At 43.1% G+C, this 15,779-nt stretch overlaps 1 protein-coding gene across 1 annotated transcript; it reads right to left on the reverse strand.

The window, feature by feature from the left end:
- Window positions 1–12,355: 12,355 nt before the first annotated feature.
- LOC139420690 (gap junction protein delta 4) lies at window positions 12,356–14,348 on the reverse strand. Its single transcript, XM_071170913.1, has 2 exons — window positions 14,215–14,348; window positions 12,356–13,572 (listed from the first exon to the last, which is right to left on the reverse strand). Exons 1-2 carry the CDS (start codon window positions 14,276–14,278, stop codon window positions 12,356–12,358), a joined length of 1,281 nt encoding a protein of 426 aa, XP_071027014.1. The 5' UTR covers window positions 14,279–14,348.
- Between the last annotated feature and the right edge of the window lie 1,431 nt (window positions 14,349–15,779).

Below are 15,779 nucleotides of genomic sequence, written 5' to 3' on the forward strand. Positions count from 1 at the left end.
CTTCCGTGTAACTTTTCTAAAGCTATTTGATTCTTCTACAAATCACTCCCTCCTGGGACTCAGTACTTGGTGGTTCCTTGCGGTCAGTCAGTCACCATGTTGAAGACCGCTGTAATAGATGCTTTTGTGAATCCGAGCAGCAAAGAGAACCCTTTTAACCATCGGCCTCGTAATTAGAGGCAGGGGTTGAGTTGAAGCATCCCCTCTCCATAAGGGTTCAAACTCTTCACATGCTTGCAAAGGCCCGCTACTTAATTGATTAAAAGAGGACCAAGTTGAATAGAGTTTAAATGTAGGGAATGGGTTCTTTTCATCTGTCGGAGACTTTGATCTCACTTTTTAATGGCAGAGGATAAAGGTGACATGTAGTTAGAAGTGTCCCTCAGATGCGCCAAGGATCCCCTAATGTCCAATTTGCGCGGCTGTTGTTGCTTTGATGGACGCCGTTATTGAATTAAAAGAACTTTAGGGCTCCTCTCTCGCTTTGGTTTTTGTCAGAGCAGAGCTGCTGAAGCTGCAACTCTTCCCATTTTATAAAGCTGAATCAAAACATCTCGGTCTCAACTCTCTATGTAGCCTATTATGAAGACCGTAGGGTTTTGACATGATATTGAAATGGCAGTGAATGCTCCACAGCTGGTCTGTTCACATCATGTCACATCTTAGGACGCCCCGGGACAGACGTTTTTGCAGCAAATGTATCTTTGTGTCCAAGTAAACCCAATGCATTGGCATAAGATGATACAATATAACCCCACATAAAAGGTGCAATTTCTTTTCAGCAAAATGTCAAATGTGACTGTGATCCTCTGATGTTTGAGGTATTTTTCAAGGCTCTTATGTGTTTTGTGGCCCGGCTAAGCGTTATTTGGATGAAGATCCATGCAATGGACAGAGATGTCAATTGAGAGCGTTTTAAAACGAACTTCTGTGAGTCAAAACACTGGACCTAAATGAGGTGTGTCCATAACAGAATGTCTGGAATGAAGATAGACCTATTAACTAACAACTAAGCCTACAGCTATAACACTGTTATTACAAAGTTATGACACTTTTTGTTTTCATTTACCTCGATCTGTGCTCTGACCTGGAGCTTCAACTATCAGCTTTGAGGAAACAGTTATTCATTTGTGTTACTATCAACATTACGCACATGAAGTTGACCAAACTTACCCTGCAGAGGTAACTTAGGTTTAATTTAAAAACCACTCCTTGTTGACGCAGACATGATTTCATACTCCCACCTAGTGGTAAAAAGAAAGCTGTGCATCTGATTTCCTCTTAACACGCACGTCTATTGAGCAAGCGGGCGGTTCAGGGCAACGGGGCAAGCCCTGGCTTGGCTGATTGTCACAAAATGTAATTACCTGAGAGCCGTCTGTTTCTTAAGAGGATCGTAAACCCAAATCTGGGGATGTTATCTAAGAAAGTAAAAGCTGAACCCTGCGACTCCCTGGGAGTGTCGTTAAGATGAGCTTCACATCGTAATCAGAAGTGACTCCAACATTTCAAATGGCTGTCCACTCTGACCTAAGGTCTGGGCTCTGGTTGCTGAAAGCCAAATTACCGATTCCATATAGTTCCCTTTTGTTTTCTGAGATGACACTTTTCTTCACACATTGGATTGCTACCGGAATCCCATTTCAAATCTGTATTTATTAAAGCATGCATGTGTTTTTTTGTGGAAATAACCTTGGTGTTCTACTCAGAATAATAGGCACATTTATTTTTATTTTATTTCCCCTTTATTTAACCAGGTGAGCCAGTAGAGAACAAGTTCTCCTTTACAACTGCGACCTGGCCAAGATAAAGCAAAGCAGTGCGACACATACAACAACACAGAGTTACACGTGGAATAAACAAACATACAGTCAATAAAAATTATCTATATACAGTGTAAATAGCCTACAATGTATCACCACTGTGGTATCAGACAGAGAAGAAGGTAGCTAGCCTATCCTTCCACCTAATATCAACTATTAACAGAGTGAAATCCTCACCAACAAGATTAAAGAACTCATCTTGAATCCTCTAGCTTTGTGCAGCGAGGCAAGAAACAACCTCCCATTGCATTGCAGCAATTGACTTGTATGATTTCCTAATCAGTGGCTGCAGTGAAGCGAAGCATTCGTAGCCTTTATGTTGTTCCTTTTTCTGCCGTACGTGTTAAGAGATGCATGCATTCTGACATGGCTAGGCCATTAAATATTAATCACAGTGTTTGATGAAGGAGCAACACAGAGGACTGCTGAGGGTCAGCGCCAGGTTATGCTTATTAAACGCCATCGATCGCGAGCGCAAGCATGCGCACGCACACACACAGCCTTTTCATCTCCTAGTGCGTGAGGTGAGATGTGGAGTGGAGTAGACCTATACATTAGTACAAAGCCTTAGTGAGGATGGAGGACACACAGCAACTCTGACACCAACCTCAGATAAATTTGCTAGCCAGAAATCAAAACGGTTCTCTTGGCTATAATCAGCCTATACAGTGCCTTGCGAAAGTATTCGGCCCCCTTGAACTTTGGGACCTTTTGCCACATTTCAGGCTTCAAACATAAAGATATAAAACTGTCTTTTTTTGTGAAGAATCAACAACAAGTGAGACACAATCATGAAGTGGAACGACATTTATTGGATATTTCTAACTTTTTTAACAAATCAAAAACTGAAAAATTGGGCGTGCAAAATTATTCAGCCCCTTTACTTTCAGTGCAGCAAACTCTCTCCAGAAGTTCAGTGAGGATCTCTGAACGATCCAATGTTGACCTAAATGACTAATGATGATAAATACAATCCACCTGTGTGTAATCAAGTCTCCGTATAAATGCACCTGCACTGTGATAGTCTCAGAGGTCCGTTAAAAGCGCAGAGAGCATCATGAAGAACAAGGAACACACCAGGCAGGTCCGAGATACTGTTGTGAAGAAGTTTAAAGCCGGATTTGGATACAAAAAGATTTCCCAAGCTTTAAACATCCCAAGGAGCACTGTGCAAGCGATAATATTGAAATGGAAGGAGTATCAGACCACTGCAAATCTACCAAGACCTGGCCGTCCCTCTAAACTTTCAGCTCATACAAGGAGAAGACTGATCAGAGATGCAGCCAAGAGGCCCATGATCACTCTGGATGAACTGCAGAGATATACAGCTGAGGTGGGAGACTCTGTCCATAGGACAACAATCAGTCGTATATTGCACAAATCTGGCCTTTATGGAAGAGTGGCAAGAAGAAAGCCATTTCTTAAAGATATCCATAAAAAGTGTAGTTTAAAGTTTGCCACAAGCCACCTGGGAGACACACCAAACATGTGGAAGAAGGTGCTCTGGTCAGATGAAACCAAAATTTAACTTTTTGGCAACAATGCAAAACGTTATGTTTCGCGTAAAAGCAACACGGCTCATCACACTGAACACACCATCCCCACTGTCAAACATGGTGGTGGCAGCATCATGGTTTGGGCCTGATTTTCTTCAGCAGGGACAGGGAAGATGGTTAAAATTGATGGGAAGATGGATGGAGCCAAATACAGGACCATTCTGGAAAAAAACCTGATGGAGTCTGCAAAAGACCTGAGACTGGGACGGAGATTTGTCTTCCAACAAGACAATGATCCAAAACATAAAGCAAAATCTACAGTGGAATGGTTCAAAAATAAACATATCCAGGTGTTAGAATGGCCAAGTCAAAGTCCAGACCTGAATCCAATCGAGAATCTGTGGAAAGAACTGAAAACTGCTGTTCACAAATGCTCTCCATCCAACCTCACTGAGCTCGAGCTGTTTTGCAAGGAGGAATGGGAAAAAATGTCAGTCTCTCGATGTGCAAAACTGATAGAGACATACCCCAAGCGACTTACAGCTGTAATCGCAGCAAAAGGTGGCGCTACAAAGTATTAACTTAAGGGGGCTGAATAATTTTGCACGCCCAATTTTTCAGTTTTTGATTTGTTAAAAAAGTTTTAAATATCCAATAAATGTCGTTCCACTTCATGATTGTGTCCCACTTGTTGTTGATTCTTCACAAAAAAATACAGTTTTATATCTTTATGTTTGAAGCCTGAAATGTGGCAAAAGGTTGCAAAGTTCAAGGGGGCCGAATACTTTCGCAAGGCACTGTATGTCACCAACCCCAAACAACACGTTGTGGTGTGCGAAAATCACAAAAGAGTAAAAGGGACACAAATGTAATTAGGTATTGGATTAATATTTCACCACAGTGATCTGTGACTATACCACAGCTTTGTTGAATACTCATTTGGATATTTTTTTTTATTATATATATTTTTTTGGTCATTTAGCAAACATTTATCCTGAGCGACGTATAGGAGCAATTAAGGTTAAGCGCCTTGCTCAAGGGCACAGACAGATATTTCACCTAGTCGGCTCAGGGATTTGAACCAGCAACCTTTCGGTTACTGGCTCAATGCTCTTAACCGCTAGGCTACCTGCCGCCCTGTCCTTTCCATTTACAGTGAACGACAACATTTACAACTTAATAAAAAGACCCCACAGCGGTGTATCCGAGTGTATGACTACATCTACTGTATGAGATAGAGCATGCCCTGACCCTTGTGCTCTGTGACTTGCTCATATGGAGTGGGAGGGTTCATGACCCCGTAGACTGGTTTTATGCTCATATTCCCAACAGGCCTGTTCAAAACGCAGATGTTGAGAAATAAAGAGCTCAGCGACATCTGTGTTCTCTCAGATTTTGGAGTTACACCACGAGGGAAATAAACGTCACAGAAACGGTTACAGTTGGGCTTGGGATTAAAGTTGCTTTATGATTTTGAAACATACTAGAAGACAGGCTTCCCCCACACCTGACTCTACCACCTGCCACACCCAGTTTGTTTTCCCAAATGGGAAATTCTATCTTTGTGACATATCCTTTTTTCAAAGTATCCTCTGATCCAATTAAGCGATTTAAACTTCAAAGACCACTTGACAAGTGGTCCGACAGTCCAACTAAGAAGTTTGCCGTTTTAGTACCTCTCTAACTTAAGGACAGGTGTCAGCAGAGCCAGAACTGTTATTGTGTGTGACAAAGATGTCATGTTAGCATGACAACAATGACCCTGCAGAGGGAGAATGGTCTGTACAACATCCTGCCTCTCAAGAGTTCCCATGCAACCCCCTTGTCCCCCACACGGCAAGGAGGAACACAGTGCTCCTTTCCCCCGGTCCCCCTGTGACTGACACACACACAAAAGGAAAAGTTATCCTTTTATCTAAAGGACTGAGCTATTTCCCAGACGTTCTTCCACAAAGGACAGTTTATAGTCGGACCACTACGATATTCAGGAGGGGAGACATGCTACATGGAGAATACATCTCATACCATCTTGCAGGGGGATACCTAACTGTGAACAGACCGTATGGCCAAGTGTTCATATATACAGTACCAGTCAAAAGTTGACACCTATTCATTCAAGGTTTTTTAAATATATTTTTTAAAACTATTTTCTATATTGTAGAATAATAGTGAAGACATCAGAACTACGAAATAACACATATGGAATCATGTAGTCCTATTTGGTAAGAGACCAAGTCCATATTATGGCAAGAGCAGCTCAAATAAGCAAAGAAAAACAACCTCATCATTTGTATTTGTATTTATTATGGAACCCCATTAGCTGTTGCCAAAGCAGCAGCTACTCTTCCTGGACAGTTTATACAATTTAAAACAAATTACAATCCATTCACAATACATGCACTACATGCACTGTGTGCCCTCGGGCCCCTATTCCACCACTACCACATATCTACAGTACTAAATGCATGTGTATGCATAGTGCATATGTTATCGTGTGTGTGTGTATGCATGTGTCTGCGCCAATGTTTGTGTTGCTTCACAGTCCCCGCTGTTCCATAAGGTGTTTTTTTAACCAGTTTTTTTTATTTTAAAATTTGTATTTTTTTAAATATATTTTTCTTGTTGTTGAATTTTTACCCCCTTTTACGTGGTATCCAATTGTTAGTAGCTACTATCTTGTCTCATCCCTACAACTCCCGTACGGGCTTGGGAGAGACGAAGGTCGAAAGTCATGCGTCCTCCGATACACAAGCCAACCAAGCCGCCCTGCTTCTTATTAACACAGCGCGCATCCAACCCGGAAGCCAGCCGCACCAATGTGTCGGAGACAACACCGTGCACCTGGCGACCTCGATTAGCGTGCACTGCACCCGGCCCGCCACAGGAGTCGCTGGTGCGCTATGAGACAAGGATATCCCTACCGGCCAAACCCTCCCTAACCCGGACGATGCTAGGCCAATTGTGCGTCGCCCCACGGACCTCCCAGTCGCGGCCGGTTGCGACAGAGCCTGGGCACGAACCCAGAGTCTCTGGTGGCACAGCACAGAGTCTCTGGTGGCCCTTAACCACAGCGCCACCCGGGAGGCCTTAATCAGTTTTTTAAAATCTAATTTTACTGCTGGCATGAGTTACTTGATGTGTAAGAGAGTTCCATGTAGTCATGGCTCTATGTAGTACTGTGTGCCTCCCATAGTCTGTTCTGGACTTGGGGACTGTGAAGAGACCTCTTGTGGCATGTCTTGTGGGGTCTGCACGGGTGTTCGAGCTGTGTGCAAGTATTCCAGACAGACATCTCCGTGCATTCAACATGCCAATAGCTCTCATAAATAAAAGTTTCAGCCAGGAGAGATTGACATGCATATTATTAATATTAGCTCTCTGTGTACATCCAAGGACCAGCCGTGCTGCCCTGTTCTGAGCCAATTGCAATTTCCCTAAGTCCTTTTATGTTGTACCTGACCACACGACTGAACAGTAGTCAAGGTGTGACAAAACTAGGGCCTGTAGGACCTGCCTTGTTGATAGTGTTGTGAAGAAGGCAGAGCATTGCTTTTTTTATGAACAGACTTCTCCCAATCTTAGCTACTACTGTATCAATATGTTTTGACCATGACAGTTTACAATCTAGGGTTACTCCAAGCAGTTTAGTCATCTCAACTTACTCACTTTCCACATTATTTATTATAAGATTTAGTTGAGATTTAGGGTTTAGTGAGTGTTTAGTTCCAAATACAACGCTTTTAGTTTTAGAAATATTTAGGGCTAATTTATTCCTTGCCTCCCACTCTGAAACTAACTGCAGCTCTTTGTTGAGTGTTGCAGTCATTTCAGTCACTGTAGTAGCTGACGTGTATAGTGTTGAGTCATCCGCATACATAGACACTCTGGCTTTACTCAAAGTTAGTGGCATGCTTTAGTAAAAATTGAAAAAAGCAAGGGGTCTAAACAGCTACCCTGGGGAATTCCTTATTCTAAATGGATTATATTTGAGAGGCTTCCATTAAAGAACACACTCTGTGTTCTGTTAGACAAGTAACTCTTTATCCACATTATTGCAGGGGGTGTAAAGCCATAACACATACGTTTTTTCAGCCGCAGACTATGATCGATCGTGTCAAAAGCTGCACTGAAGTCTAACAAGACAGCCCCCACAATTATTTTATCATCAATTTCTCTCAGCCAATCATCAGTCACTTGTATAAGTGTTGTACTTGTTGAGTGTCCTTCCCTATAACCATGCTGAAATTCTGTTGTCAATTTGTTTACTGTGAAATAGCATTGTATCTGGTCAATCACAATTTTTTCCAGAAGTTTACAAAGGATTAGTAAAACATGAAGGTCAGTCAATCCGGATAATTTCAAGAACTTTGAAAGTTTCTTCAAGTGCAGAAGCAAAAACCATCAAGCGATATGATGAAACTGGCTCTCACGAGTACCGCCACAGGAAAAGAAGACCCAGAGTTACCTCTGCTGAAAAGGATTAGTTCATTAGAGTTAACTGCACCTCAGATTGCAGCCCAAATAAATGCTTCACAGAGTTCAAGTAACAGACACATCTCAACATCAACTGTTAAGAGGAGACTGCGTGAGTCAAGCCTTCATGGTCCAATTGCTGCAAAGAAACCACTATTAAAGGACACCAATAAGAAGAACAGACTTGCTTGGTCCAAGAAACACAAGCAATTGACATTAGAACGGTGGAAATCTGTCCGTTGAGATTTTTGGTTCCAACTGCAGTTTCTTTGTGAGACGCAGAGTAGGTGAACGGATGATCTACGCATGTGTGGTTCCCACAGTGAAGTATGGAGGAGGTGGTGTGATGATGCTTTTCTGGTGACACTGTCAGTGATTTATTTAGAATTCAAGGCACAGTTAACTAGCATGGCGGCTACCTCAGTAGGAAATAGTACAAATAAATAAAAACCCTTGAATGAATAGGCCCTGGGTTCCTCCTAATGCAAGACAATGCTAGACCTCATGTGGCTGGAGTGTGTCAGCAGTTCCTGCAAGAGGAAGGCATTGATGCTATGGACTGGCCCGCCCATTCCCCAGACCTGAATCCAATTGAGCACATCTGGGACATCGTCTCTCGCTCCATCCACCAACGCCACGTTGCACCACAGACTGTCCAGGAGTTGGCGGATGCTTTAGTCCAGGTCTGGGAGGAGATCCCTCAGGAGACCATCCGCCACCTCATCAGGAGCATGCCCAGGCGTTGTAGGGAGGTCATACAGGCACGTGGAGGCCACACACACTACTGAGCCTTATTTTGACTTGTTTTAAGGACATTACATCAAAGTTGGATCAGCCTGTAGTGTGGTTTTCCACTTTAATTTTGAGTGTGACTCCAAATCCAGACCTCCATGGGTTGATACATTTGATTTCCATTGATCATTTTTGTGTGATTTTGTTGTCAGCACATTCAACTATGTAAAGAAAAAAGTATTTTGTAATTTTAGTGTTCCCTTTATTTTTTTGAGCAGTGTATATATATATATATATATATATATATATATAGATATAGATATACTCAATCTGAAAGCTGAGGAAGAAAGGCTTTGATCATCTATCAACGCAGCACTGTCTCACATTCACTCAGACTGAATGAACTGAACCCATAGAGTTCATGAAATATAAACATACATTTATATAAACATTGATATTTATCATCATAAATATAGTATTATGAGGTGGTTAGATACCAAATGGGTATGATTGTAAATGAAAAAAATACTTCATGATTCATACCACTGGGGGGCAGTGAGGTGTTACAAGAAAACATCCAAACAAATTCTATATCTAGTCTTAAAAAAACAACATTATTCCATTCTTTCACAGACCTTATTTCAGTAAAGGTTACCTCATGTTTTGATATTTCTAATAAACTTTTGTCAGCTGACTTTCAGTGTAAACACTAAGATACAAATACTAGGCCAGGGCATAGCTCTTCAGTTGACCATGGCAAACAGATAATGAAACAAATATTATGAAATCAATTGTTGAAAGAATGTGGCTGGACAATAAAGTAGTTATGGCACAGTAATAAACAGTCATCTGTAGAGACACAAAATCACCTGCAGTAGTCACTTCACAGACTCTTTTCATTGCATTGAATGGCCTCCAAACCCATTTCACCCAACCAATCATAACACCAATGAAACAGAGGGGAATGGATGCCTGCTTTCATGCTAATAAAAAACAAAGAAAAACGATTTTAAAAATGTTGCGTCGTGTCTCAAAGAAGTTGATCAGATACCTGCAAAAAGTAGATGAAGACAGAAGGAATTGAACGTCCGTTTCGTCTCTAATACAAACAAATAAAACACTTTTATAAATTGTACATCCTGTTTCACAGAACTCATTTATCTGCAACAAGTACCCTAGATGAAGACAGATCAGATGACATCAAGCATCTCACCAGAGAGGAGTTGAGCTTATTGCCCTATGGCCCTGAGCTCAGTTCACTCACATTACAGTGTCGTTAGAGACTCAGTGAGGTAGGAGCCAGCTTTGTTGTCACCTTCAAAGGGACCATAGGAGGAGACATAATGGCAAATCAAGATCAAGAGCTATCCCTTTACACAGAGGTTCACCCCATGGCCAAATCAGATTGTACCCCAATCTATGGGGATCATTTATAACTGGGCACTGGTATACAGTGCAATCCTTTGTTGGTTAGTCACTGGTTAAATACATGTTTAGATATGTTTAGAAATACGTATAAAGTGCTTATGTCAGTCACAATGACGACGGCTGGATTCTTTGCCCTAGAAAAGAAATCATTGTATAACAAAACAATGAAATATAACCTTTTGAGAGAAAAAAATAAATGACATCTCAACAAAAAATGTTTTAAACCAAAGGACATGTCAGCCAAGGTGAAGGCTAATAAAACACTAAACAGTCATGCTCTGACAGGGTTCTAACAATGTGAAAAAAGGAATCAAATGCTTCTTTCATGACATACTACGATTGACAGTCAGCCACAAGTAATGGCACTCTGCACCGTGCACACACCGACTCTCACAAATGAATCTGACCGTCGAGGTGAAACAAACGCTACAATGACATACTGAAGGGCAGGCAGCCAGGTAGGCCACATCAAGTTTACATCCCAAATGGAAACCTATTTTCTATTTAGTGCACTACTTTCGACCTACCCCATAGGGCTCTGGCCAAATGTAGTGCACTATATAGGGCTCCCGAGTGGCGCAGCGGTCTAAGGCACTGCATCTCAGTGCTAGAGGCGTCACTACAGACCCTGATTTGATCCCGGGCCTTATCACAACCGGCCATGATCGGGAGTCCCATAGGGCGGCGCACAATTGGCCCAGCGTCGTCCGGGTTAGGGGAGGGTTTGGCCAAGGTAGGCCATCGTTGAAAATAATATTGACATGCCTAGTTAAATAAAGGTTAAATAAAAACATTCTAAGTATAGGGAGTAGGGTTCCATTTGGGATGCAGCTCTAGTAGTGTCCAGTTGAGTTACACCCTGCACCACCTCACTCTATTTCCAGACTCTGTATATGTCTGAAGCCCTCAGAGGCCTTGAAATAGAGTGACAATCTATCTCCATAAATACAGATTCCAACTGTGGCAGATTCCAACTGTGGATGGGCCATATCTGAGGGGAAGTATATCCTCCAGACCTGGGTTCAAATTCTATTCTAAGTCAAATACATTGAGCCTGCCTGAAATGCCAGAGGCAGAAGGTTTGAAGTTTTGGGACTATTCTGTTGGTTCTATTAAGCCAGGCAAGCTCAATAAAGCACAGAAAGTATTTGAAATGACTTTGAATATTATTTGATGACAGGTCTGGTATATCATTCCCTACTGAAGACCCTGGCCTGTAGGAGTAGCACCTTACAGGGTCATTGTCTTTTAACTCGACCCGACCACCTGACCTTGTGTCCATCAAAAACACGACTCCATCCGCAGGCTGTATGTACATGTCCACCTTGACCCCAGAGCTAAGAGCTAGGCTCTACAGTAATCTTTGGCCTTTGACCTAGCTGGGGGCAGGGCCAGGACAGGTCAAGGCCTGTCTTTGTTTACTGACAGTGATAGGGGATCTAACGTAGACAGAGAGAACAGGTGGGCAGAACAGTTATAGCTTTTTACTAAAGGTTTTACTGAAGGACACTCGGCTATAATGATAGGCACCAAGGCAGTGAGTCCCTGGCAGTAAGACAGTATCCACGACTGGATTATCTTCTCTCTGCGTCATCCTAAAAGAATATACATTATACAGTTTATGCCAACGCACTGATGGTATAATAACAGCACAACTATGTGCATTTTTCACATGGTCAGATAGAAATGACAGACACGTATTTCATGTAATTATCCTGGCGTGAATGTGTAGTCTGAATGTCAGAATGAACTTCAGTCTTACAGCACACAATGGGCCTAAAGGATTTCATTTCTCCAACAGTTGCTGCTGTATTAGCCACATAAGAATCTGTCACCACATCCCACAGAGGCAGGTGGGTTTGATCCTGACATTCTCACCCGCGTTTGGGAGTAGTGAACTACATTGAGTTCAACTAGTAATGTAACTACCCTTTACAGTAGCTCGGTGGTAGTTGAACTACATTCAAATCTTGGCAGTGTATTTTTTGTATTACATTTTAGCCATGTAGTGGTTAACTATTTAAGTAGGCAATCATTTCCTTTTTTTTTTGGCATCAGACCTTTCTAGTTCTCACTTGAAACATTGTTTTTGTGTTATTATCTGACTCCAGAGTGATCTGTTCTTGCAATATGTAGTCTATGATACTTCATATTTAGATATGATTTATCATGTAGTTTGGATGTAGTGAACTACTTCTTTAAAGTAACTTTAGTCAAGTTAATTATATGTTTAAGGGTCGCTTTAGTGTAGCTTAATTGAGTTATTTCAGTGTGAAGTAATTGTTAACTCCGTAAACTATATTTTCAGAGTAGCTTCCCCAACACTGGTTCTCACGTCTCCATCATTGAAATAAATAAAATCACTCTCCTCAGAGCTGCAGCTCTCGCATCATCTCAGTCCAATCAAACCCACTCAGACCTCTTCTCCTGGCCCTCGCTGGTGTTGGACTGCATGTCCGAGGCTGTCATCTCTACCAGGGTGTACTGACCCACTCTCCTGGTGCACACCTCTGTTCCTGGTGGGACGCCTGCAGCGGTTGCCGTTGGGGGGCACAGGTTCCGTCGTGGGGGCGGGGGCGGTTTGAGGCGACTGCGTTTGCAAACCCTGATGGACCTGGGTGTCCCGATGGGCTCTACAGGGCACAGAGCCACCTCGCTCCCCTCTGCTTCGGGGCCCTCCTCCTGGGCTGCAGGGTAGAGGTTGTTCCCATTGGTGTTGGCGCCTGGATGCCCCGAGGAGAAACTAGAGCCACAGCGAGGGGCAGAGGTGTTCTCAGCCTCCCCCAGATGGGGATAGGCTCCCTGGTCAGCAGTGCTGGACTTACTGTCCCCTCTCCTCCGGAAGGTTATAGGTTCCACCACCAGGTTCTGGGGAAGTAGAGGGATGTTAGCCTCCACACCTCTGCTCCCCCCGCTGGAGGGGAGGTAGTACTGCTCCTCCTCGTACATCTTCTCCACCAACATCTTCCTTTTGGTCTTCTGCGTCACCGAGCGCTTGATGGCGCAGATGAGATCAGCCAAGTTGAGTAATAACGACAGGGCTCCGGCCCCCAGCATGAAGTTAAGCATGACAGTCTTCTCCGTGGGCCTGGAGATGTAGCAGTCTACCTGAGTGGTGCAGGGAGTCTGCTGGCACAGGAACCTCCTGGGGATATAAAACCCAAACAGGTAGTAGTGGGCCACCCCGAACCCGGCCTCCAGCAGTATCCTGAACAGAAGATGGAGGGTGTATGCTCCTGTGAAGCACTGACTCCTGCCATGCTGAGCCTGGAGAGCTGTCTTGGCCAGGGCCATCTTCCTGAATGACTCCTGCTGGATCTGGTAGAGAGGTTCAGCTCTAACTCTATCGGAGGGGTCAGTAGTGTCGACGGTGAGGCGTGATGTGACTTTGTGGATGACGTAGATAACGAAGATGATGTACGGGAGACAGAGAACGAGCAGCTGAACAAGCCAGTAGCGGAACAGAGAGATAGGAGCGAAGATGTCGTAGCAGACGTTAGCACAGCCCGGCTGGATAGTGTTACACACAAAGCGTTCCTGTTCATCTTGGTAGAGGGGGTATCCTGCAAAGAGCAGGACCAGGATCCTCAGTAAAATCATCAGGATCAACCATATCTTCCCTGGAAGACAGTGGAGGTGAAGTAAAGAATGTCAGAGTTAGTCACAACCACTCACACTTGCTATTTATATTGCAATAAATATTACAGATATGTTGAAATCACGTAGTTTAATTTAATTTCATATTGCAGGACTGGTAAAGTCTTAAATTATTTTTAACTGCTAATAATAAATGTGTTAATAAGCTTACCAAGAAAATATATCTTGCCTGTATATTTTCATCAAAATTGTTAGGTATTTTGTGGAATATCAATATATTCTAAATGGAAAATATCCCGAAGTGTAAAACTTTCAAACAGAATGTTGTCTGACAGGGAGTTTAGTAAGTTGCACTTATTTTACCTATATGGGTCAAACATTTGTCAATCATTCATACCTAACAGAAAAGTTCTCACCTTGAGTTTGAGCTTAGACAGGCTGACAGACATTGGCATTCTGATGATCTATTCAATAAGCCCTTGTCAGATGTCAAATCAAACCAATGGAAGGATATAACTTCCAGAATTGACAGAACTGCATTAAACATACATAATCATATATGCAAAGCAAACTTATGTTCTCTCTGATATTTTCTGATTGACAATCTCTTACAATGACAAATGCAGTCCGCATTCCGCTCAGTGAAAGATCCACAAGATACTCACCTACAAGCGTTATGTTGTGGTTTAGACAGATGAAGACCACCTCGGAAGCGCTCTGTCTGCCCATGTTAGCAGATGATGATGATGAAGGCCCTCTGAAGCCACGCTGTTGCCCTCCAGGCTTGTCTGAGCCTCTTCTCCTCCTCGATCACCAGTACACTGTCCACCCTAACCCGCCTCCAAACCAGGGCAAAAATGGTTCCACAGGAGCCAGTGACCTCCAGGTGAGCAGATTAACGAGACACTCGAGTCCAGTTCGAACAGATTAATCTCTCTTCATTTAGAATAGTACAATCTCTCTTCTAGAATCTACATCAGCCAGTCAGCTCCAGGTGATCAGATAGAATAGGTGGCTAGTTTCTCCTAACACAACGGATACAAATCTGAACATCTTCCCAAATTCTTTAGTCTCCAGAGTCCGTACACCTCCAGAGTCCGTGGAGTCGACCGTGCCTGACGTCAGCCCAACGTCAGTCCCTTCTTGCCACTGGTCTCTTCCCAACGTCTGTCCTGTCCCAGCGACCACTGTCCTCAGACAACAGAACAGGAGATGGGAGTGAGCCCCATTGTAAGGGTTATTCTTACCCACCAGTTAAGAGAGGCATGTCCACCATCCTGGCATTGCTGAGATATTTTGGTGGCTGGCTGGGTGTCCTTCCAGGAGAATAACAAGCTGCAGGATTACTCATTAAAGTTGCCGTATTAAGTTCTCAAGCACAATGGAAAGCATTTCAAAGCTAGTCCCAATGTATATCCCTGCCAAGGACATCGAGGGTCCATGTGGCATCTTCTTCACATTGTCATGTTGGCTGGATACCATGGTGAATGATGAATTGTGTTGAATCGGGATAATTCATGGCAAGTTTTAAAATGGCTTTTGTGTGAGACTTGAAGGAAAAAAAACTCTGGAATTATATATAATAAACAAAAGGATAGACGAAAAGCAAGGATGGAAGCTTTAACCGTTGCCATGGGAAAGAAGGCCCACATTGGTATTCCCCTGTATTGTTGCCTTGCTGTCATAAATCCTTTCACCCTCTCAGAGAAGGACATCTTTACTGGACACATAGCATGGGGTACAGTCTAGGCTGGAGATTTATGCTGATTAGCATTGGCAGATGCCAGGCAATAAGCAGTCATAAAGTCACCTGCTCGCCCGTCCAGCATCACTACTCTGGACGGCTCTGACTTCGAATACGTGGACAACTACAAATATCTGGGTGTCTGGTTAGACTGTAAACTCTCCTTCCAGACTCACATTAAGCATCTCCAATCCAAAATTGAATCTAGAACCGGCTTCCTATATCGCAACAAAGCATCCTTCACTCATGCTGTCAAACATACCCTCGTAAAACTGACCATCCTACAGATCCTCGACTTCAGTGATGTCATCTATAAAATAGCCTCCAACACTCTACTCAACAAACTGGATGCAGTCTATCACAGTGCCATCCGTTTTGTCACCAAAGCCCCATACACTATCCACCATTGCGACCTGTACGCTCTCGTTGGTTGGCCCTCGCTTCATACTCGTCGCCAAACCCACTGGCTACAGGTTATCTACAAGT

The sequence above is a fragment of the Oncorhynchus clarkii genome, chromosome 11 (genome assembly GCF_045791955.1).
Source record: "Oncorhynchus clarkii lewisi isolate Uvic-CL-2024 chromosome 11, UVic_Ocla_1.0, whole genome shotgun sequence".
NCBI lineage: Eukaryota > Metazoa > Chordata > Actinopteri > Salmoniformes > Salmonidae > Oncorhynchus > Oncorhynchus clarkii.

What these genes read in the sequence shown, in the direction of transcription:
- LOC139420690 (XM_071170913.1), bottom strand. Translation starts at nt 14,278, where the DNA reads ATGGGCAGACAGAGCGCTTCCGAGGTGGTCTTCATCTGTCTAAACCAC. An exon ending in CCACAACATAACGCTTGTAG is followed by an intron (nt 13,573 to 14,214) that starts GTGAGTATCTTG and finishes ACTGTCTTCCAG; the next exon opens with GGAAGATATGGTTGATCCTG.